The 24,823-nt window shown below is 42.6% G+C and overlaps 1 protein-coding gene across 2 annotated transcripts in view; it reads right to left on the bottom strand.

The window, feature by feature from the left end:
• PKHD1 (PKHD1 ciliary IPT domain containing fibrocystin/polyductin) overlaps positions 1 to 24,823 on the bottom strand; it is a 279,722-nt gene that overhangs the window by 105,906 nt on the left and 148,993 nt on the right. For both annotated transcript variants that reach the window (XM_027789196.2, XM_027789199.2), the window contains exons 49-52: positions 13,519 to 13,696; positions 12,816 to 13,011; positions 4,761 to 4,826; positions 2,946 to 3,065 (exon numbers count right to left, since the gene is read on the bottom strand). In XM_027789196.2, coding sequence (XP_027644997.2) covers positions 2,946 to 3,065; positions 4,761 to 4,826; positions 12,816 to 13,011; positions 13,519 to 13,696 — 560 coding nt within the window. The remainder of the gene's footprint in view (positions 1 to 2,945; positions 3,066 to 4,760; positions 4,827 to 12,815; positions 13,012 to 13,518; positions 13,697 to 24,823) is intronic.

The following is a 24,823-nucleotide window of genomic DNA, read 5'->3' on the forward strand; positions in this document are numbered from 1 at the left end:
ATGCTAGTTCTGACCCCAAAGGCTGTGTGGTCATGCCACACAGCGCCAGGCCTGAGCTAATGAGCTTTGGCTCTCATGAGAGCTAATTAGTTCTGGTATACCAGCATGCTGATGCGGCAGTATTGTTTCCAGTCCTAGAACTAGATCAGTTGGGCTGGGCTGTGGGCAGCAATGTGCAATGCTTCAGGCACACCTTAGCCATGAAGAGCCTTGGTATGTGACAAAGGCCATGGTCAATATCTCATGTGGCAGCTAAAATGAGTTATTTTATCAAGAGGTTTACACTCACCTTTGCAGGAACCACAGAGGAGTTTTATTCATAGGTAGGTTTGCAACGCACCAAAGGATCATCACAACCTCAGCATCCAGCCTCCACTCTCTTAATCTAATCTAAACAACAGAACTCCAAATCCTTAGCCAAACCTTTCTATTCATTTATTTTTTATTTTCTGCTTCTGTGTAAATTGTGATTTACCTCCTGTGGCCATCTGATCACACCCCACATAATTAACTCGCTACGAGTGCAGGGCCCTTAGACACCAGTGGCACTTCTGTGCCTCTTCATATCTGTATCTGACACCTGATTTTAAAGACTGAAATTGCCTGGTCTTATGACAGTCATGGTCTGATATTGGTGAACTGGTTATAATGTGATACACAAGAAGTTGAAACAGATGATCTGGTGGTGTCTCTGGCCTTGTTCTCAGAGAACTATGGAGGACAAAATACACAATGGCGTGCAAAGTCCAACCATGGCAAGAAGATCTGTAAGAGAGCAAAGCACATGGGAAATGCCCCACCGTGTAATGCCTGCATAAGGGGTCAGATATAACGAAGGTGAAAGTGGAGTGGGAACCAGGGAGTCCAGGACAGAAAGGACACTGTGTTTCTGAATGGCAAGCAGGTGTATGTTCAACATGAAGTACCAGTGGTGCGGCTGGAGTAATGTTGTTGGAAGAGGTAAGCAAGCCCAGCATTTTGGGTGTTACTTCTGGACTTTGGAGATGGAGGGTCAATCCCCTGGTCTCGTACAGCTTCCCACTGACAAGACCTTTACATGGACATTAGTGTTGCTTATACTGTCAAGGGAGACAGAAGCAGACCTTCACATCAGGGTTCAGAGGACATACATTAACTGCAAGCTAGGTAGGTTCATATCTCAGGTGCTGCTGAATCTGCTCTGGAGAAATGAGGTTCAGGCCTCAATTTATGGTACCTGAACTGAGCTGTCTGATAGGAGCTAGGTGTCTAAGCTCCCACCATAGTAAATTCATTTAGATATTCAGTACTATCTGAAATACCTTTGGATATTTGAGACCTCACACAGGACAGGCAAATATGACATTGGGCCACCTGTGACCATCTAGGGTTTCACCGGGCTAGGCAGGATGCTCCTGGAGTGCTTCAATCAACACTACGTATTTTCCTATAATGAAGTGACTTGAGTCCTGGAGTCCACATAATACCATCAGTGAAGAGCAATTCAGTTCACATTAGATACCTACATTCGGCCAGCTCAGCAACCCTTCTATCTCTACTAACTGTAACGCCAAGGAAGAGGTTAAGATGCCTAAACCTATGTGCTTACTGTTACGTTAGATGTACATAGGACACAGGACCTACAGGAGCAAAGCAGACCCTTGAAGGGACATTTCTGTGCCTTCTCTGGCCTCTGAACTTACTAACACTTAACCACATTTATGCATTACAGCTAGAAAGATGGGGGAATTGAAAAAAAAAAATCCACATTGTGCTTGTTTGACAGGAAAGAGTGATCTAATGAGAAAATGCAAATCTTCAGCTATATGCAAGTTCCCCAAAAGAAGTGAAGAAAAGCATTGCTTCAAACAATATAGATTTTTTTTCACATTTATCAGAAAACTGAAGGTTAAATTAAATATTCTTTGAAGGTTAAACGTATTTTTAATTTAACCTGAATTTTTATACATATATATATATATATATAAAGATGCAATGACACAGGACAGAGAAGCTCTAACCATGGCTGAGGCTCCATGCCCAAATGCCATACTAAGCAACAGAAACTTCATTCCACAAAGACTTCATAAGCCAAAAAACTCATGAAAGAGGAAGAGACATGGAGCAGTGGTATCCCCTTTTTCAGAACTGGAGCTGTGATAGATAGAGACACTTACCTGGTTTCAAACAAATGAGAAGGAGCCAACACCAAGTCCTAGAGTATGTCAGATACATAGCACTCAGTATTCATAGGGCCATACAATAATTATGTCTGGAAGGGACCTTAGCACCTCATCTAGTCCAACTTCCTGATCAGGGCAGGGTCAGCTGTTATATAAAATGGTTCTCCCAAGTTTTTTCCACCAGATTTCATTGCGAGTAGCCTAATATATTTGCTAGAATTCAGAAGGTTGCTCATGCCAAGAGGTTGTAAGCTGAGCTGGGATTTAAATGTAACTCAAGTCTGATGTTGAAATACAGGCGTAGGCTAAAACATCTCGGAGGCATCCACGGCAAATGGCTTGAGAGATTGTCATTGACAGTGGGAACCGTGACAGGAATGTGGAAGGTGGTACAATTGTGGAAGTGTAAAACATGCTCCCCACATAAAACGCAGAGAGGTGGATCAAGAGATGACCTCTTTGTGAGCTGTGATGCTGGGTCTTGCAAATTCTCTGCTCCTGAAATAAAGTCCCTGCATATACTTAAGCTTAAATATCAGTATGAGTAAGTGTCTGTGGTTTTTTGTGTGTGTAAATGGAAAAGAATGGTTTTTTCTCTTCCAAAAATCACACTTTTGTACTGCAGCTGAGATTTCAATGTGATGAGGAACAAATGTGGTGTCCTGCACACACTAGAATGGACACCAGTGCCAAGGATCCCATGTTGCAACATAGATGCATATCCTAATGTAGACAGACCCCGGCACTCCTACAGAAATTAAACACCTTTCTTTCCTTACTTACTAGGTAAGATGATGACGTCTTCCCCAGGGCCTGGGACGCTGCAGTTGAATCCACCCCAGCCTTTATCCACATCATTCCATGTCTCCGGGTGTGACCATTTCAAGAGAGCATCAGAAGGAACTACAAAACAGGACATACAAAGACAGAATTATCATTTTCAGTAGCTGGAAGAATTACCATTTCTTTGATAGTCAAGCATCTGTGACATTAACATCCTCTTTTTGTCCCTGATTAAGCAACACTAACTGCTCTTTGTTATCTTCCATGCTTAAAGGAAGCTGCCTAATGGGAAAACAGATCTCTCCCAAGACCATGTTTTCAGAGTTAAAGGGCAGGGAGATAACTGAAAAAAACAGATTCAAATTCTTTGGAACCCATCAAAAGCAAAGCAAATCTTGATGTTTGTCATACTTAGCGTATGTTACGCCTTGTAAATATGCTTCACAAGCAACTGCTTCATTATTTTTATTTATGCCATCCAAAGCTCTGAACACTTTGAACACAAAATTAAGATGAACAAATGGAAATAAAAGCCAGTCACCTGTGCTTGGTGGCGAAACCAGCTGACCAAAATGATAACTAACGCCACCAGAAAGTGCCAGCTCTTCTCATGCATTTTTTTTCTCCCCAGCGTTCTAGAAAGCAGATTGAATTCCCAAAGTATGGGAATTTCCATAGTTTCCCAAAATATGAAAGATTTTTAAAAAATGAGTGATCAGCCCTTACAAGCTTGTTAGCCTTCAGAAAAGCAGGAGTCTTCCCACTGCAGGCGTAATTGAGACCTGTCATGGAAAAGCAGCTTGGCTGAGACACATGGCAACTCCTGCTCATTCCCCAAAGATTTATTTTTCAGCTCAACACAAAATGAAACTTCTGAGCCTTAGCGTCAGGAAGAAATTAAGTTCACAAAATGTAGGTGCTTAGTTTGCATTTGAATTTTAGACAGCTAACAAAGCAGTCTTCATAAATTAATTCCCTAAGTTTGTTCTGCCATCAAGAGAAGAAGAAAAGCCTGCAAAGGGAAATCCTATAGATTAAGATTTGTACGACCTACACGAATGCAGGCAGGGCCTCCCTCTGGAGGCCTCTACAAGCACCTATTTCTGTCCTACCACTCTAAAGGAAATTCTAGCTTTTGTTGTAGTTCTTGAAGGGGGCTTCATTAAGTATGGACAACACAAGAGCAAGCTCATGCCTAAGCATGGGGGGCTAGACCCAGCTCGGTAATGCTGTGGAGTAGAAAACCCCTCTGTTGCCAGCACAGGGAAACACAGAGAAATTAAACCCAGGTGGAGATTCTTAAGGCTGAGTCTGTCTTTGCATTACTTGTTTGTTCAGGCAGAAACGTTCTTCAAAAAGGTCTCTAAACCCTATTGCCACATAAATGGTTGTTGTTGTTAATACACAGCAGGGCAGCTATGCAACTAAGACCAGACTTCGGAGGTGTCCCCATCTTTGGTGTATTTTTCAGACTGACTTGACATGTAACTGTGCAGTAATGTCAGACTATTACACTAAGTTCACCATGGAGCACTAAAATACACTGTAGTCTTACATTCTCCATGACCTTTCTGATCTGCTATGGTATTTCTTAGCAAATGTTTATAGTCTTTTATACTGTGGAATCACACATTTATCTTGAGCAATGGTAGATATGGCTCAATGAAATGCTTAAACGAATGCCAAGAATCCCTTTTGGGTTGATAGATGTATAAAATATTGAAGTGAAAAATAGCAATTCATTTCTGAATAAGCAGTAAAAGAGAAATGCTGTGACTCCCAGACCAAGCCTTTCAGACATAGACTGTCACACACCTGGGGTAGGTGAAGCCGAGCTTTCCTTCTCTTTCAGTGTGACCTGAATTAAGTCAGCTCCTGTGACTGAAGACAGAGAATTTTAGGGACTTAAATGAAGGCCTTGCAAATTAACACCAAAAAGATCATAGCGAATCAATTGCTACACATGAATGTCTAACAACATTTTACATCTCTAACAAACATATTTTTTTGAACAGCAACTATACATGGAGTTTAAGCATTTTTGTCTTTTTTGTACTTTGAGAAAGTATTAAACAAACACGTTTTAATTTACAGATATGAAGGGTCTCAAGACAACTCATTAGAAACAGCTAAAAGAAAACATTCAACAATCAGAAATTCTAGGCTGGAACACAAATCTCATTTAACCTACTATAAATCCACAGCAGTTCCACTAACACAAATGATATCACACCATTGAATGCATAATGTATTAACTGGCTCAAACCACAAATTACAGCTTTTGTTTTGTAGTTTGGTTTTGATTTTTTTTTCCCTCCCCAAATCTGGTATCTGAAAGAGATGCTTTAATTAGTCAGACTTTATAGACTGAAGACAGGGACCCTGTGTTCTCTAATGTGAAAAGAGGTCAGAAGCAATTATCACAGTTGTAACCTTTGTGCCAATATATTGTCAGCAGGAGAAGGGCTAGGATAATGCAAATCAAACTAAAAGGAGCAGGAGAAAACTGTTTCAGCTGCAGCTAAAAGGCTACCTCCTCTTCACCTCCAGTAGCATATAAAGGCACTTCCTTTCAGTCACCAGACTGGAACAACCATAGGTTAAACACTCTGACAAACAGATAAATCCTGTGCATTGCCCAGCCCCTTACAGTGACCCTATAATGTCATTAGAAGATTTTTTTGAGGGTAGAAGAATTGTATAAATGAAGCTATTGTCAGAACTTTCCTCAGTTCCAGAACATGCCAGGAACTTTCCTATGTGTATATCAACCCACCAATGGGATTTCTTGCCATATTGTAATTTACTTATTTTATCTTTAAACAAGTCTCTGTACTTTTAAATTGTGAAAACCGTCCTTCCCTACCTCCCTCCGTTTCTCCCAGTGCAACTGAGCAAATTTAAAATAACTGAGGTTCATTAATTTTAAGTGTTCAATAAATTAGTATGAATAATCAAAAAACTTGATTCTTTCTGATAATTACTATTTGATGTCAGTTGAAAGCACTCAATTGAGTTAGCAGCATATACTCCTATGCCAAATGAGGCTTCCATAATTAAATAGAAACTGATTCCATGAGGTTTTCCTCATGTCTGATTAATTAGTAATCAGGTGCTTCAGCCCTGTTCTTCTGTGACACCTTCTTTTAATGGTACCTATGGTCTGATCCATTTATCAGTCAAGACAAACTGTCCCAAATCATCCCATAGAGCTCCAGCTAAACAGCTTCACGTCTTTGAGTGGCCACAAGATAAAACTCTGAGGAGCAAGAATGACAGGAAGATGCTAATTTAAAGTCTTTGACACAGAGTTCACGTGGCTTTTAGACAATACTCTTCTATGGGTACCTTTATGGTTATGGTGGCCTTCCTTCTCCCTTACAGCAGGGAAAATCAGGAGTCAGTTTCATCAGTCTTAGGAAAAGCGAGAGAACCAAGCCTTGACACTACTCTTTTCAATAAATATATTTTGTCAGGTTTGTTGGGGTTTTTTTGCTTAATTTTGCAAACACCACAGTGCAATTGTCTAACTAAGCATGTTTGCATTGTTCAGAGAAAAGCTGTTCTAATTAAATCCTAAAGGGACATCAAACTTGATCGATATGCTATATAGACCTCATAAAGGGGTTCAGTTCCCTTATACAGTAAAGAAAGGAACCATTAAGACTTAACTCAGTACAGTCATGTCCAGAGTCAGGGCAAGGATAAAAGTTTCTCATATTTGAAGGGTCACCCAACCACAGAGCATGACAATTCAGACCACTATAAGTCATTTATACCCTCTACATGAGTGCAGGAATCAGGGCTGAATTCTCCACAGCTCTGCAACTTGTACATGTACAGTTATTTGTGTCAATGGCATGTAAAGTGCAATGGTTGTGAATCAGCATTTTGTTGCCATTTCACACAAATAGTCCTAAAAACTGATCAAAACAGGAGAGATACAGGGGAATAATCAAGACTACAGTGACATAGTCCTTTTGGTTATTTTGTTTTGCTGCTGAGTATGTTATCGTTGTTTCTGTGCAGGACAGGAAGAGATGCAGGCAATACAGATGAAGGACATCATTAGTAAACACTGAATTAGAGGTGACTCTTCTCAAAATGTAGTTACAAGGCTCCAGGGTTTAGTTGTTTAAAACCTTTCTAAGGCTCATCTATTTTCTGTCTTATTACAGCCCTTCCTGGATATTTGGGCTGCAAATCATAAATATAGGCCTTCTTGACAATACTCCTGGTAACTTTCATCTGGTTCAGAGCTCCTTGAGTGAACAGTAAGGAGGAGCAACTTAGTCTTTTATCAGCTTTGCAGTGACAGGGAATTTTGCCTGTGGATATTAGGAAAGGCTGAAACTAGGATAAATGGTTCCAATAGCCTGACTTACAAATAACAAGCAACTCCATGCTATTTAACATCAATTGGGCTAACATACATCACAGGGAAATCAAAACTTTTAGACAGCACAATCAACAACACAATAAGACACACCTCTAGAAACTGGAGAACCTGAGCTAGGATGTTTTGTCATCCTCTACCAGGATCTGTTACAGGAGGTACCCAGACACACAGTATTGTGGGGACACTGCAGTGAGATGTTAAAAAAAAAAAAAAAAAAAGGATTTGGGCTAATGGACACAGATTCTTGCTTACAGCAGATTAATATTTGTAGAAGCAGAGGTGAAGGCATGAAATTCCTCCTGCAGCTATCATGTAGTTAAAGACCATCCCTGACAGGAGTATAAGGATATTTCTTCATCTTATTTCTGTAGCTGTTACATTCTCTAGTCTCTCTGCTGCCATGCCAGAAGGACAGGAGCTCATCTAGGAGGTTGATTCTTGTCTTTGTGTCCATTACAAAGGGCACCTCTTTGCTAAGAACTGACATTTCATTCCATGGAGGTCACTGAGCAGCCCACATCTGGTTAACTGACCTTCTGAAACAACTGATATAGGGTGAGTTTTATCTAGCTGGAAGAAAAGACTCATGCCTGTACAACCAGCCCTCTGCAGCAAATTAATTCCATTCTTTAGGTCTTTCACCTAGGATTCTCCTTTACCTCTGAGCAATAAGGCTGCAGAAATTATTTCTGTATTTTAATATTAGAAACAAACATTCTTAAGGGCCTGTGTTTTCTTTTATACAAAGCAATTACAGAAACCCACAGAGTGTAATGGAAATGAGATCATTCTTGAGGGATTGAGAAAAGACAATAAGTGTAATCAAATTATTTTTCTGAAGAACTATGGAAACTGTAAACCTGCTTCTGACACAGCAGTAATATGAGGTTGAGCCTCAGGCCCTCTTAACAACTCACACATGAGTAGCTTGAGCAAAGTCAGCAGGATGACCTGTCTCCATAAAAGTTGTGTCTACTGAAAAATGTATTTGGGATAAATAAAAAGTTTGATAATCCTTTCAATGATGTTTTCAATAATGTTTGTGTCTAGCACTTCAGAAAAAAGCCAAGAGAAATCTGGAGCTGAAGCAAGCCAACACTTTGTTTCATTCTAAAATAAAATTGCTTTAACTTTTCAAAAGTGAACAAAAATGAAATATCTCCCTGGGTTTTAGCCAATTCTGGTATGGCCCAGAGACCTTAACCAAGGAGCAGTACATGCTGTGGCACCATATGTTCGTATTTGTAACTGACTTAAAAAGCTCATAATATTATTATTGTAATTTACACAGGATATTTCTTCCAAAAAAAAATCCCAGATGTCCCAGTGTGACACTTCTTTCCACATCCTTTGTTACAAAAGTTTTTTTGATTCAGCACGATCTTGTCATGTTAGGTGCACTCTCCCAAAACGTGGCTGTGCCACAGCCCATCAGTGTTTCAGAGAGCCACACAGCAAGTTCAGGGCCCATCAGTGACACCTGAGGAACGTTTATGTCAAGACATGGGGTGCCCCAGAGAAAATCAGGATGATGCTCGGAAGACTGAATAATGTCAAAGCAAAGCTGATGTAGAAATGACTGACATGGGATGCCTCAAGCTTTCTTGTCTCCCTTTCACCCAGCAGCCAGCAGGGATGTGGGGTTATTGGTCCTTCAGTGCCGATTCCTTTAAAAAGGTCTGAAAAGATTATTTTCAAAGGGACTCAGGGACTGGTTAACAGGGTTTCATGTATGCATTTAGCAGTGAGTACCTTTTTCAACAGGATCATTGCACAGGTAGCCCACATAGCAGAAACATTCTCCTTTACAATTCTTTCCATTCAACATCCCCTGCATTGTGCCATGCCCCGGCCTAATTTACAAAACTGTGAGCATGCAAAGCATCAAGGCAACTTAACTCCTTTAATCCCCTCCATACGGTATATTTTCTTGCCTTTTGTGTTAGACCGACCTTTTTTTCTCCCCCAAAGATAAACAAACAGTCGTAAGATGCCAGAAAATCTTGGATGGAAGGGGGCATGGAGAAAGCTCGAGCCCAATGCAAACTGCTGGCCAAGGTGGCTTCATTCAGCTGCCTGCTTCATTTGAATAACAATATCTTCTCAATCATGGGGTTTCCCTCCCCTTCTCCCCCCTTTTCTCCCCCGTGCAGGCCTGAGCAAAAGGCTGTGTGAACTCAGAAGCCTGCTTGTGAATGAGCTGGCATCTGATACGTATTTACTGATGTTAATTTTGGATGTAATGCACCCCTGCCACTTCCCTATAGTGTGCCCTCAAAGGCTTTCTGACGGGCACAAAAGCAGAAGGTCAAAAGTAAGTTGACCCCTGCCAGAATGTACAATTATTGGAAAGAGGTGGTACACCAGCAGCTGTCGAAACCCCACCGGCACGGCAAAGTGCTTCCAAAAGTCAGAGGATGACTAATACGCTCAAGCTCTCCCCTCCGCCCTGCAAGAGCCAGCTACTTTCTGCAGGAAGAATTATGGCCCTCCCGAGCAGCTGCAATAATTGTCTTCCCATTGTCCCCCAGCCCTCCCTCCGCCACCCCCTACAAGTGCCCATTGTTGGTGTGGAGTCCAGTGATTATATGCTTGGGCTGATGCTGTTTGCGCCCAGCTGCCTGACTGCTGACACACGAGCATCGAGAGGGGGGACCCGCGTCTGCGAGACGGGACTCCGACATACCAGACCTTTTACATAAGTCAAACAGGAACAAATGACTCTTTATCAGCCCCTTCTCCCTTTGAAGTGGCGGCTGCTTATAGGCCCTTACAGCTTTTCCTCCTTAGCCCGAGCAAACATCCTCCTTTTGATATGCTACATGCTCATTATCTCTGCCCCATTTAATGATTTTTGATTGAAGGGTGGCAGCGCAGTTGCCAAGAGGGTAGTTAAAGAGGCTCCACGCAGTCAGGACAACAAGAAAGGCTTTCCTTGTGCAGCAGCCTAAATTTGGAGTTTCTTAACAGTGTGTTCTTGTTCTTAGCAGCAGATAAGAGCTTAGCGTGAAATTCTTAATTAAGCAGTAAATAGAGAGTGGGGTGTCAGCAGATGCAGCCTGTAGCCATGGAGACCAAGTCAGATGAAGGAGGGAGCTGAGACTCAACGCCGGCCCCGGGCTTGGGCATGACTGACAGCTGAAGAATCTGACAAAGCTTGTAAACGGGATTAATTAGTTAGCTAATTATTTCACATACTTAAATGTAAATAAAAAATAAAGAAACAGCCTGCAGAGTTAGGCAGGAACATGTTCTGAAGGCCAGACCTTCAAACATTGTCCTCTCCAGGTTGGTAGGTGGACCAGTGGGTTTTTAGGGCCAGAAGGGACTATTGTGGCAGCCTTCTCTGACCTCCTACTGAGCGTGAATCTCGCCTCATGAGGTTTCTAATAGCTTCTCATAGAGCTGGAGCATATTTCTCTGAAAAGACAGCCAAGCATCATCTAAGGACCCTGAGAGATGGAAAGTCCACCACATGCCACGAGTCTGCTCTGATGGCTAATTATCCTCACCCTTTCGGCTCGCACAGCGGAGATTAGAAGAGAAATTAAACGGCACACCAGGGCAAGGAACCCATTCGCTTTGTTTCAGACTTACCCTACCAACAGCATCAGATATTGGGTACCTGACACTGAATTATTGATCTCACTGCTATAAAAGTCCTTTCTGAAAATGTTCACAGCATGAATTATACATGTTAGGTGTTTTCATAAATTTCCCCTCATATACTTGGGATGATTGTTTCTCTCTCTATTAAAATGAGAGAAAACAATGAGCTCTTCATAATATAATAATCAAGGTGAAATGAAGAGATGGACAAGAAAGTATCTATGGTGCAAGAGTGACATATACCAGACAGATTTCTTTGTCCCAATATTCCCAAGACTGCCACCTGCTCTATTTTCAACAGTAGTTGGCCAAGATATAAATGTCACATTCTGAGTGTCACCATACTGCCTTATTTATGAAAGTGCAATTCAGGATACCCAAACCAAAAAAAAAGTTGATTTTTATATTGGAAGTAACCAATTTACACTGTTAGTAAACTGAAATAATAAAAACATGTTTCTTCTTTCAGTAGATATCTGGCCTGATCTTGGGTGAGGCTTAGACTCAACAGCTAGATTTATGCTAGCCAATCTATATCTGTAGTATAACTAAACAGGCTCAGGACATGAAACTAAGAGTTGGCCCCCAATAACCTACATGGCTATATTGCTGACCAAGTTCCTGGCACAGCTTTGGCCCAGACGAATGCACTCTCCCAGATGGTGACCATTACGGTTTGGGAGTTTGCACAGGACAGGGCTCTTTCCTAATTTGAAGCCTGGGTGCATCCAGCCTGTTTTGAGAGATACAATGTTAAGCTGTATGGACACAAGCTGTGCAATGCCAGTTGGCCACAGGACCATATATGAATGCAACATGACCCTCAGACTGAGGTCAAGGTATGGGCTTCCCCATTTCTCCTCAAATGTACACTGGATGGTTTTCATTGCTGTTAGACTAAACTCAGTGGATTGCCTGCCCTCATTCTAGCTGTGTTTTCCTCTTCACTGTCCCACTGATGGTTCTAGTTACTAATTCCTAAATGGATCCTACATGAGAATGCCATTTGCTTGCCATCTCATCAGTGCAAATCAAGAGAAATTCATTAAACCTAATAGATTAGATCAGTTACTTTTTTTTTTTGTTACTGTGAAAATCAGCATGTATATTTCATCTTCCACGTATGACAGTTATAAAGGATAAGCTATGCTTCTCAAAGGCACTGAAACATTTTCGTAATTCCTGGTTCTACTATTATTAATAATGGCAACAATAGTTACCTTGCCTTTTCCATATAGACCTTGGGCCCTTATATAATCATTTACTTGAGAATGAAGGTTGTGGAAAATGTCCCAGATTCAAAAGAATAAATGAAACTTAAATACATATAAGTAAATATTGGAATTTCTTAAAAAAAATACCACCATACTTCATGATATAATGTATAAAGCCAACATACAACAACTGCAAAGGTCTATGATGTCTTTGGAAGTTTACAATTATAGGAAAAATTCTCACCCAGTAGTCCTATTGCCTTCGGTGGTCTCAGCCTAGATAGATTGCACATGATTTATTAATGATACATGTGATATGGGACCAGCTGACAACAGCGATCATTAATGGAATTTAATACCTTTACCTCTCCAAAACACCAATTCAAATGCAACTGATGTCACATCACCCAATATTTATGATACATTCCTTTTGTTGATAGATCAAACATCAGATAGATCAGATGGAGATGGACCTGATGTGAATTCATTTACCTATTTGATTGATCTTTTTGAAAGACCTCTCACTTATTGAAAGACCATTGAAAGATAGACTTGTGTCTGAGGCCTTATGTAGTCTGGGGGTTTAAATTAAAAAGACATCAGCTCTACCACCATTCTTGAACATTTCATCCCTCATATTGCACTTACCCAAATAAGTTAGCTTCCTCAGGCCGCTGTCAAGATACCAGTCACAGCTCCTATGATGTCCATATGAAGGCAGCGATTGGAGTGGCTGTCCAGTCCTTGTCCCACAGGACACCACAACCTCAGGATGAGCAGGAAGATCTTTGTGTTCTACCAGCAAGTAATTCCCAGTCATGAAGTTGCTAAACGTCACTGAATACTGGAGAAGAGGGAACCAAAATAAACACGCCTGTGCCTGTGATTAGAGCTCCATGGAGTGCAGTATAAAGGGATAAAGAGGATGGTGCTCCTCACAGGCAACATATTCTTTTGCAAAATGTGTATTGGAAATGTGGGAGAGAGATGTAAAATTAAGTAGAAGGTGATGGTGAAAAATCAACTCCCCTCATCATCTTTAAAAGGTGCAGAGGAACAATGTCTTCTGAAGACCATGCTTCAGTATGTCTTAAGACAGTAAAAATTTTGTGGATTCCTAAACACTGCACTGAACTTTCATGTAAGACTTCCAAAATCATCTTCCTGCTCCAAATTTACACTGAGAGATTCAGGGATCAGGTCATCATATCTAAACCCTGCCTATACATATATAGATTTTCTCAGTGCACTTAACTTCTTTTTTTTCTCTCTCTCTGCTTGCCCAGAAAGATGAAAGCATGATTATCTCTTCCAGATATAATTTCGAAAATATAAAAATTTCCCTTGTTACCTGGAGCTGTTTGCTGACCAAAGGGTTGTCAAATGACAATGCATAAGTCTCTTTATCCAAGAGGAGAACCATCCAGCCATACAGGTTTGATAAAGTATCACGGACATAATTGACTGTGGTCGTCTTATTCCTACTGTCACTCACAGTTAAATTATAGGGAATGTCTGGAGCCTCTTTTCTGGAAGAAAAAAACAGAATCACATTTTTTCACTGAACTCTGTCATTTTGCAACCTTTACAGTTCTCTGTTTATTTGAATTACAGTAGTATATGCTGGCTCTCTCTCAGAATGTGACTTCATTTGTGTAGCTCTTCACAAATATGGTAAGAAACAATCTCTGCCTGAAATGCTGTAAAAAGAGAAAGAGAGAGAAAGGGTGGGAGGAATAAAGACACAGAGGAGCAAAGCCTGTGCCAGAGGAGAACAATGGCAAGAGCCAGGGTACCAGCTCCTACGCTGTCAGAGTATTTCACCATCCACCAGACTCATGAGCCTTAGGCTCAACTTTTAGGATCATCTTCTTCATAAAATCTGATAAGTTTACTGATTACTCATGTACACTTGAGTGGTCAAAAGTTTCATCGAGGCTGAAGGTGCAGAAATCCTGTGTAATTCCAAAAGCTGCTCTGCGCCCAGGCCAGCAGGCAGTACAAAGCTGGGGCTGCTGCAGACTGATGAAAGCCTTCACAAAATGGGGGAGCTTTTAGTACAGCAGTTCTTCTGACCATCCAAATGAGAACTCAAACCCCTTTTTCACTAGAATTTTGCATCTTAATTTCTGTTCAATCTAGTCAGAGAAGAAAGAACTCACTGAACGGATCAACAGTAGTAATGATATCATGGGTGGGCATAAACCCTTTAGATGTAAGGCCTCTGGAGACCTTTACTAAAAATAGGAAGTAACAGTGTGAAGCTGGGATGGGTATAACCACCCACCTTGACTTCCTCACCAGAGGCAGTCTCTGTCTTTTTCCAGCACATAGACTTTTTTTCAAATTACACTAAACTGATCTTGATTATTTGGGCACCTGGCCAGACTAACCTCTTACTGCCCTGATCACCAGTTTCCCTGAAATGGAAGGCTGTGTAACGTAAAGTCCAGAAATACAGAACACTCTGCTTTCAGGAACTGCTTAGATGATGGCAGCAAACTACCCAAAGGGAAAGATAAAGCTGAAATGCAGCTAACTCTTCCAGTGTTCAGACATTGAACATCCATTGTCTTTTCATGTCTGATCGATCAAGAACACCTGAGCATAAGCCACTTTTTCAAAACAAAGATCTACCCTCCGGTCCTCAGCATCTTGTATTTCGGCAACAGCTCTTGAAACTGATGGATACCATGGCTGAAACTATGCTCTGGTTAGCTGCACTGTGTTACCACTTCACATCTGGAATGAGGCTGGGAAAGTCACCTCTCCTTCTGTAGGCAATCAGGAGCATCTAGCTCCTTCAGAGGATGTCAGATGTGTTCTCTGGAGCTGATGTTTCTCCATGACCTGAAAAAATTTGGATTACAAGACTTCCACATTAGAAATTGTGTTTTGATCTCAAAAGTCAGGAAGAATAAACCCTAGCCTAAGAACCCTCTCCCTGTCCCCTTACTGCCCACACATGCACAGACTGCCTAAGCTTGTCTGAGAATTTGAGGTATCTCGTTGTGCTACTATTCTCAACCGCAACTGGCAGAGATTATTCCCCAACCTGAGCACGATTGGCACAGGTTTGTCTAGGCCACTAAAGACACAGGAGAAGCTCTGATAGAAGTGTCCAAAATTCTAGCAAGGGTCTTACCCCATCACCACCAGCATCTCCCATCCCTGGCCCTGCCAGCACTAGACATGCTTATAAGAGAATTGGGGTTGCAGTCGCACAACTGCAACTCACAACTATTTTCCTGCTTTTTACATTCTTCACATTATACATGGGCAATTGCTAGGGATACACATCCAAGGACTGCAGATCTAATTCTTAGCTGAGGAGAAGCCTTGATGGCTTGCCAAGGTACCCTGGGACCATGATTCTGCCATAAAGATGAATGCAGCAGATTTATACATGAATCAAGTGCTGCTGCAAGATCAAGGCAAGTTGGCAGTTTCACCTTTAGTCCACTTAGTCAGTTTTGGCATTTTAGCTGACATCAAGCTTAAAAAAACCCCTCTTCTAAGCATAAAGAAAATGGGAATATTCCATATTCCCAATATTCAAAATATTGGAGTATGACCCTACAACCAGACATCTCAGAATATTACCCAACCCTCCAGACTGGACGTGGCTTACCAAAACTAAACAGTGCTAATACTCACGTCATCATGTTTATATTTGTAATTTTTGGTTGACTTTCCCCTTGCTGCTTTGGAGACAATACATAATTAGAACAACAGTCATCTTGCCTGCAGATTTTTTTTTCTCTTTTAAAATTAATACTGAGGGGTTTTTTGTTATTCTGGTGGCTGTCACTTCAGCAAAGAACTTTCTGGTTCCCAGAAACATTTAGCTGAGAAACAGCAATGGCAAACAGAAGCATGAATCAGCAAGGAATCAGTCAACCATAAGATATTGGCAGACCAATGAAACTCACTGGAAGGAGTTTATAAGGATTAAACAGCTTTTGTACTACTAATAAACCTCCTCTTATAGGCATTAACTGGACCAGGATATTAGGCTGCCAATTAAGCAAGTAAATGACAAGCAGCATGTTATTGCCACAGTTAACGGCACCTGCACAGGTATTCAGGAAAACATTTCCAGCAGCAGAAGCACACCTGATATAATGTGCAACAGTACGCAGCATTAAACTCTCCTGCACATCAGAAATTGCCTTATCGAGCTACAAAGGTGCACAATGCCACAGCAAGTGACAGAGACTCAGACCCATCCTCTGTGCAACACAAATCCACCTGGATTTGCTCTTTACTCATCTTACTCTTCATCGCAAGAGAACTCTCATGAGACAGCTTGAATCACTTTTCTCAGGGACTTCTCCCCAGTACTTCCAAGAAGTTTTAAAGACAGACAAGAAAACCAGGAGGGGGCAATCCTGCTGGGATATAGGGAGGGATGCAAGTCACCTGATTGATCTGTCAGCAAGTTAGGTGGCAATTCCACAGTAGCCATGTAGATTCACTAGCTAATGAATGTGAATGTGAATTCACTAGCTAGTGAATGAAGTGTGAATCCAACTCTGTCAGACACCAGTTTTGATAAGAGGTTACAAAGGCACCCCAAATAAATATCTTCAACTAGACAGTTAACTTCCACATGGCTACACTTAAGTGAAATACACCTTTCCCTGTATGCCTTCTTCTAACAGACAAGTCATAGAATCATAGAATTGTTCAGGTTGGAATAGACCTTTAAGATCATCAATTACAACTGTTAACCTAGCACTGCTAAGTCCACCACTAAAGCACATCCCGAAGTTCAACATCTATGCATTTGTTAAACACTTCCAGGGATGGTAGTTATTACAAGACCAGGTTGGATGTGGCTTTGAGCAACCTGGTCTAGTGAAAGGTGTCCCTGCCCATGGCAGGGGGATGGGACTTGGATGATCTATCAAGTCCCTTCCAATCCAAACCATTCTGTGATTCTATGATTTATGGATGCTGATTCAGCTGCTTCCCTGGGCTCTCTGTTCCTATGTTTGACAACTTCTTCAGTGAAGAAATTTTTGCTGTTATCCAATCTAAACATCCTTGGTGCAACTTGAGGACATTTTTCCTATTGCTTGTTACTACTTGGGAGAAGAGATGTACCCTCACTTTGCTACAACCTCCCTTCAGGTAGCTGTAGACAATGATAAGGTCTCCCCTCAGCCTTTTTTCCTCCAGATTCAACAACCCCAGTTCCCTCAGCTGTGTCTCGTAAGACTTGTTCTCTAGACCCTTCCCCAGCCCTGTTGCCTGTCTCTGGACACACTCCAGCACCTCAAGGTCTTTCTTGTAGTGAGTGGCCCAAAACCTAACACAGGTTTCAAGGTGCAGCCTCACCAGTGCTGAGTACAGGGAAATGATCACTGTCCTGGTCCTGCTGGCTGTGCTGTTTCTGATATAAACCAGGATGCTGTTGGCTACCTTGGCCACCTGAACACGCTTCTGTCTCGTGTTCAGTTGTTGTCAACCAACATGCCAGGTTCTTTCTAGCCACTCTGCCCCCAGCCCGTAGCGCTGTGTGGGCTCATTGTGACCCATGTGCAGGACCCAGCACTGAGCCTTCTTGAACCTCATGCAATTGGCTTTGGTCCATCAGTTCAGCCTGTCCAGATCTCTCTGTAGAACCTTCCTACCCTCAAGCATGTCAACGCTCCACCGCAACTCGGCATCATCTGCAAACTGACTCAGGGTGCACTTGATCACCTCATCCAAATCATTGATAAAGATATTAAACAGAACTGGCCCTAATGCTGAGCCTTGGGGAACACCACTTGTGACCAGCTGCCAGTAGGATGTAACTCCATTCCTCACCACTCTTTGGGCTCAGGGAACCAGTCAGTATTTTACCTAGCAAAGAGTACACCCATCCAGGACATGAGTAGCCAGTTTCTCCAGGAGAATACTGTGGGAAATAACGTGAAAGCATTTACCAAAGTCCAGGTAGACAACATCCACAGCCTTCCCTCATCCACTAAGCATGTCACCTTGTCAGAAAGAGATCAGGTTCATCAAGCAAGACCTGTCTTTCATAAACCTTGTCCTGATAACCTGGTTGTTCTGTACGTGCCATGTGACAGCACTTAAGATCTCCTCTATAACCTTCCCTGGCACCGAGGTCAGGCTGACAGGCCTGTAGTTTCCCAGATCCTCTTTCTGGCCCTTCTGGTAGATGGACATCATAGTTGCCAACTCCCAGTCAACAGGGACCTCCTCAGTTAGCCAGGACTGATGATAAATGATGGAAAGTAGCTCGGTGAGCACTTCCACCAGCTCCCTCAGTATCCTTGGGTGGATCCCAGCCAGCCCCATAGACTTGTGTGTATCTAACCAGTGTAGCAGCTTGCTGACTATTTCCCCTCAGATTATGGAGGCTTCATTCTGCTTCCTATCTCTGTCTTCCGGCTCAGGGGGCTGGGTACCCTGAGAATAATCAATCTGACTATTAAAGTTTGAGGCAAAGAAAGCATTAAATACCTTGGACTTTTCTTCATCCCTTGTCACTATGTTTTCCCCCACATCCCATAAAGTATGGAGATTCTCCTTAGCCCTCCTTTTACTGTTAATGTATTTATAGAAACATTTCTTATGGTCTTTTACAGCAGTAGATAGATTAAGTTCTAGTTGGGCTTCTGATTTTCTCTCTGTGTAACTTCATGATATCCTTGCAGCCTTCCTGAATGCCTGACCCTTCTTAAAAGGTCATAAATTCTCCTTTTTTCCCCTGACTTCCAGCCAAAGCTCTGCTCAGCCAGGCCCATATCTTCCTCACTCACTCATCTTTCAGCACATGGGGACAGCCTGCTCCAGCACTTTTAAGATTTCCTTCCTGAAGAATGTCCAGCCTTTCTGAAGTCCTTTTCCCTTCAGAACTGCCTCCCAAGGGACTCTGTCAACCAAGCCCCTAAACAGGTCATAGCCGATGCTCTGGAGGGCCAAGGTAGTGGTTCTACTGATCCTCTTCCTTACTTCTCCAAGAACCTAAAACTACCATTTTGTGATTGCTACACTCAAGATGGCCTTCAACCACCACATAACCCACAAGTCCTTCTCTGTCCACAAACAACAGGTCCAGTGGGCTGCCTTCCCTGGCTGGCTCACTGATGAGCTGTGTAAAGAAGGTGTCTTCTACCTTCTAGACTGTTTCTTCTCTGCTGTAGTGCATTTCCGGCAGACATACGACAAGTTGAAGTTCCCCACAAGAACAAGGGCTAGCGATTGTGAGACTTCTCCCAGCTGCTTATAGAGTATTTTTTCTGCTTTTTTATCCTTGTTGGGTGGTCTATAACAGACTCCCACCATGACATCTGCCTTGTTGGCCTTCCCCCTGATTCTTACCCATAAACACTCAACCCTATAATCACCATGAAGCTCTAGACCAGGGGTCCTCAAACTTTTTTTAAACAGCGGGCCGGTGCACGGATGAAGTGGCAGGAAGTCGTCTGCAGCTGCTTGGTTTCCCCCCACAACCCCGGGGGGGGGGGGGGGGGGGGAGGTGAGGGGGTTCTGTAAATACCAGAGGCTGGATTGAGGACCCTGGGGGGCCGTATCCAGCCTGTGGGCCATAGTTTGATGACCCCTGCTCTAGACAATCAAAACTCATCCTAAGATAAAGGGCTACCCCACTGCCTCTACTTCCTTGCTTATCCATTCTGAAGCATTTATAGCCATCCATTGCAGTACTCCAGTTGTGCAAGTCATGCCACCACATTTCCGTTGTGGCAACTATGTCATAGTTGTCCTGCTGCGCAATGTCATCCAGCTCCTCCTGTTTGCTGCACATGGTGAGTATGTTGGTGTAGAGGCACTTCAGTTTGACTATTGATCCTGCCACCTTTTTGGGGGGAGAAGCCCTAATTCCTACATGACCATTCTCAGGCACTTCCATAGTTTATAACACACCAATAACCCTTGTGTCTTTGCTGCCACATGGATCTCCATTCCCAGCTCCACTAAGACAGCACACCAAAGGATCTTGCTAGCACGCCGTTCCTCAAACATTGATACGGCATCCACAGGCTTATCTCTAGCCAGCCTGGTTTTATCCCTTCCCCCTTCAAATCTAATTTAAAGCTCTTTCAATGAGCCCTGCTAACTCCTGTGCACAGATCCTTTTCCTCCTTTGAGACAGGTGTACCCCATCTGTTGCCAGCAGGCTGCTTGCATGTAAACCAAGCCATGATTGGAAAACCCAAAATTCTGCTGGCAACACCAGGCTTGGAGCCAAGCATTGACCTGCTGGCTCTTCCCGTCTCTCCCCTCATCATTCCCTGCAGCTGGAAGGGCAGAGGAGAACAGCTGTCTCCTGATCCCTTAACCAGTCATCCCACAGTCCTGAAGTCTCTCTCGATTGCCCTCAGACTTCTTGTTCCAACTTCATCGCTGCCTGCCTGGAAATCAGTAGTGGTTCATAATCTGAGGGCGGTACCAGGCGGGCAGCTTTATCTTCACACCGTTAACCCGGGCCCGAGGGAGGCAGCAGGCTTCCCTGAGATGTGGGGCCGGCCTGCACATCGGGCCTTCCGCTCCCTTCAGAAGGGAGTCCGCTATGACAGTGACCCGTTGCGGGTTTTATGGAGGCAGTTGTGATGCAGGGCATAGGCCGACCTAACCTCGGGGACATCTCCAAGCTAGATGAACCATTGTCCTTATTGTTGGGTTCCCCTTGCCGAGCCCCGTACCTGTCACATGCGGGCACCTGGGCAGGTGGGGCCGTCACAGAGGAGACGCGCCTGCTGAGCCAGGCAGGGATTGTCACTATTGCCCCTGTCCCTGAAGTCACTGTGTTCAGCCAGCAAGAGAGAGGGCAGGGAATCCTCCGTATCATGTCCTCTCTCCATAGACTTCAGAGCTAGAATAAATTTTTGACTGCTTTAGACACTACCAACTTCCTTTTGCATTGAATGGTTCTGTGTTTAGGATAGAGAGACAGGGAATCTTCATTGGTGAGGTTTTGGTTTGAAAATGCCCTTTTTTTATGCCAGAAAGCCTTTCTCAGGAAGAAGGCTTTGCATGGTATCATACCATGATAGTCCGGCTTCCCTGACTTTCACCTGGATGTTTGTTCATGACCCAGGAAGGAAAGGGAGCAGGAGATATCTTATGGCCTGAAATCTCTGGGAGTTTCTTGACCTGGAATGCTATGTCCTTGCCTTTTACATACTTTGCTCGAGGTCTTGACACCCACAAACACATACAGAGCAGCAACTCATCAAAGCAAAGATTTGGGAAACCTGAAAAACTTTGTACCTCAGCGTAGAAGATAACTGGTACAAGGCAATGTTAAGCCTGAGACTACAGTCCCCTTGAAATGATGTCAGCATGCTTGGTTTTTTCACCTACATGAGGAACAGACACCAAAATGGAAGTACCCTACTAATGGAATTACCAGCCACAATTAGCACCATTTCCATTTGCCCTAAATAGCCAGCGATTTCACTGTGCCCTAAATAGCCACCAATCTACCTCTCCTTAATGTTAATGAAGCACAGCAGAGCTTGCACACACAAGTATTTCTAATTCAGAGGATCCAAGGGAGCCTGCACGCATCATTAACATGGGGAGCTTCATTATCAGAGGAAAGAGCCTTCCCCTGAACTTCCCCTGGCTTTATTTGAAAGAAACTAGGAGGCAATGGTCTTAATGCAAAATTAACCCTCACTTTAAACTGCTGGAAGCCTTTACAAACTGTAAGGGGAAAAAAAAGGATGACTCATTGAAAAGGCTGTATTTTTATATGGAAGCAGGTTTCAATTAAGGAGCAATTTGCTTTAGAAATATGGCAGGATTACTGGATAGGACTTTACAGTCTGAGCCACAATTTACTGATTGTGATTGTATAAACTGTTATGTAATTTAGCTCAAGTGTATTGTGCAGAACTGCTCAACATAGATGGGCCACAAAGGATTTGTTAAACCAATCAACAACACCAAGTAGAACAAATATTAACTCTCCTGTTTATGTTTACCATTAACTTACTTATCCTAAGGGTCCATATCTGTGTATGAAGGCAGGCACTGTGCTTAGCTCTAAATGCTTTCTGTTTGATATATCTGTGCAATAATCCATTGTGATTATTTCTCTTCTAAAACAGGAAACGATATAGCATCGAACTTTGAATATTTCTATCAACAGTCTGATTTCTTGTTGGTCAAATGGAGACTAATTCCAAATTGTGACCATACTAAACACTTTATGGATTTGATGCTGGGCCCAAACCCAGTTCATTCTATTTTAATTGCCAAGAATTAAGAATTTTCGGCTGTTTTCAGTAAATGTGTGTATCTTTGTTGAGAGACCAAGGACATGATTCAAATCTGCCTTGTATTATGAACCCTTACCATCAGTGAGTTTTTGCATCCACTGGTGTTTTCAAAAATAACTAGATCTTTGTCCCTGATCTTGAATAGCCACTGTGCAATAGGCCTTCTGAATTTCAAGTAAAAGAAGAATTGAGATGATCTCTCAGGACCAGAGAGGGTTCTCACTGAGAAGCTAAGATGGCTTCATTTAAAGTAGCTTTTGAGTTTGCTACCCCTGGCTTCCTAACTCCTCTCTGTTCTTAAATCAGTTCCCCAGGTCCAATAGTTTACAGGCTGGTGTTTTAAGGGAAGTTAAAATTGGATGCAAATTCTGAGCTGGAAGGTGGCCGGTAAGCAAACACTTCAAACAATTCTGCAACGTAAGCACGGCAGAGACCTGCAGAGGACCCCTTTGTCACTCCACTTACCCCACATTAGGCAGAGCTCTGAGGCATGCAAAGTGGATCTGAAAATCTGGACACAGGTACTCTGGGCATGTTTTTACCGCACCTCATTGTTCAGTTGCAGTCCTCTTCCAATTAACACCGACTTAGGACTAATAATACATTGGTTATGACAGTGATGCCCAGCTGGCATGCCTGGCTTAGATCTATCCAGACCAAAAGAAGCATCCAACAGGCTTGCCATACTTCTCCTTGAAAGCAAAGAAAGTGTAGGGCTAGAAAATGTTGCCTCAATGCCAGATACACCTTCCTGCACCCAGAAATATCCCAGTCAATGGTCAAGCTGAAGGGGAAGGCTTGGGGAACCATCTTGTCATGTATACTCATGAGCCTGTGCAGGATCTGGCTTTGCTGTGAATACCTCAGGCTGCAGGGCAAAGGGAAAGGGGTCCTCCACTAGGAACCAAATTTCTCATGGCTGTTGTGGTGAGATGTCTCAGTTGCCGGAAGTATAGCACAGTAGGTGTTCAGTCTCAGAAGTTTAGCTGATGTGTTGGTTAACTGAACAGTCAGCAGCCAATAATTTAATACTTTCCTTGCACATTCTGCCACAGGAGCCCTGACAGGGTTGGGTTATGAGGCCAAGTGAGCACATAAACTGCCCCATGTGTGCATACAGTCATGTACACAGGAAGGATGCACAACCCGAGAGCAACTAAGCATGTGCACATCGAGGGGAGAAGTGTGGTTGTAAGGGTGTTTCAGAGCAGGTGGGTGTTCATCTGAAGGCACCACAGTAAGTAAATATCAAAGGAAAAACAACACTAGAGTAAACATTTGAACTCTCTTCAAGACTCAAAGACACGGAGGTAGGGGGTACGCTGTTCTTTTCACACTAACCCATCAGCAGTGGCTGGGTTTGCAGCAACTGAATGCATGCGCTACAGGAGAGGATATTAGACCAGATTTAAGAATTAAGGCTATAAAGAAGAAAGTTAATCTTTTCCTCTGCAGCAGACTAGAGGAGCGGGAAGCAATAAAAGGCTTGAACTACAAGAGCAGTGCTAAGCAAGAACCAGGTTTCTGCAGTGAGAAGGGGAAAGCAAATGAAAAGGAACAAGAGGCAAACTTCCTTCTGGTATGCGCAGCCGTGAAGTGTTTGGAGTCCCCTTTGCCGCAAGGTGCTGCCTGGCAGCCGATTATTCTAATGCTCTCCTCTTGTAAAAATTATGCATAATGTGAAGAAACTTTTAAAGTCACTTAATCATGTTATGACAATTTTTTAATGAAAATTTGTTTTAATATTAATAGAGATTCATAGTTTCATGATAATATGGGTAGCAGTGGCATTTGGAACAGCCATATCTAGCCTGCAGCCATGCTGTGCTATGCCATGGCATAAGCTGTTCTTCAGACTACTCAATAACTTTCTCACATATAAATTTATAAAGACTTTTATAAGCTTCAATTACATTTTTAAAAGACATAAAACCTCTCTTTAAAGGGTGCTTACGTGACACATTAGTTTAACTTTCAACTGGACTTCGCGAAGAAGGCTTTTGTTACAGCAATGCAAGCTTGGAAACGGATTTCGATTTCCCTGGAAGTTTTTAGTGTGAAGGAGTTGAGGACAGACAGTCAAGAAATGCTCAAGATACTTGTTCTCTTAAAAAAAGGAAAAAAAAAAAAAAAAAAAAGGCTTCTAGGGGTTTTCACTAACAAAAAACTCTTTTTTTTTATTCCCAAACATATGTTTGGGGGGGGGGGGGGGGGAAGTGCCAATACACTACATGCATTCTGATAAATTAACCAGCACAAAGATTAAGAGTCAATTACCCACATTGTAACTTAAATAATTAAAATGGTCCCAGACGTGATTTTAGCTTGCGCCAACTAGCCCTGTCCCAGACATCTCCCAGGCAGGCAATCTTGCCTAAAAGGTACTGC

The sequence above is a fragment of the Falco peregrinus genome, chromosome 7 (assembly GCF_023634155.1).
Source record: "Falco peregrinus isolate bFalPer1 chromosome 7, bFalPer1.pri, whole genome shotgun sequence".
Classification (NCBI taxonomy): domain Eukaryota; kingdom Metazoa; phylum Chordata; class Aves; order Falconiformes; family Falconidae; genus Falco; species Falco peregrinus.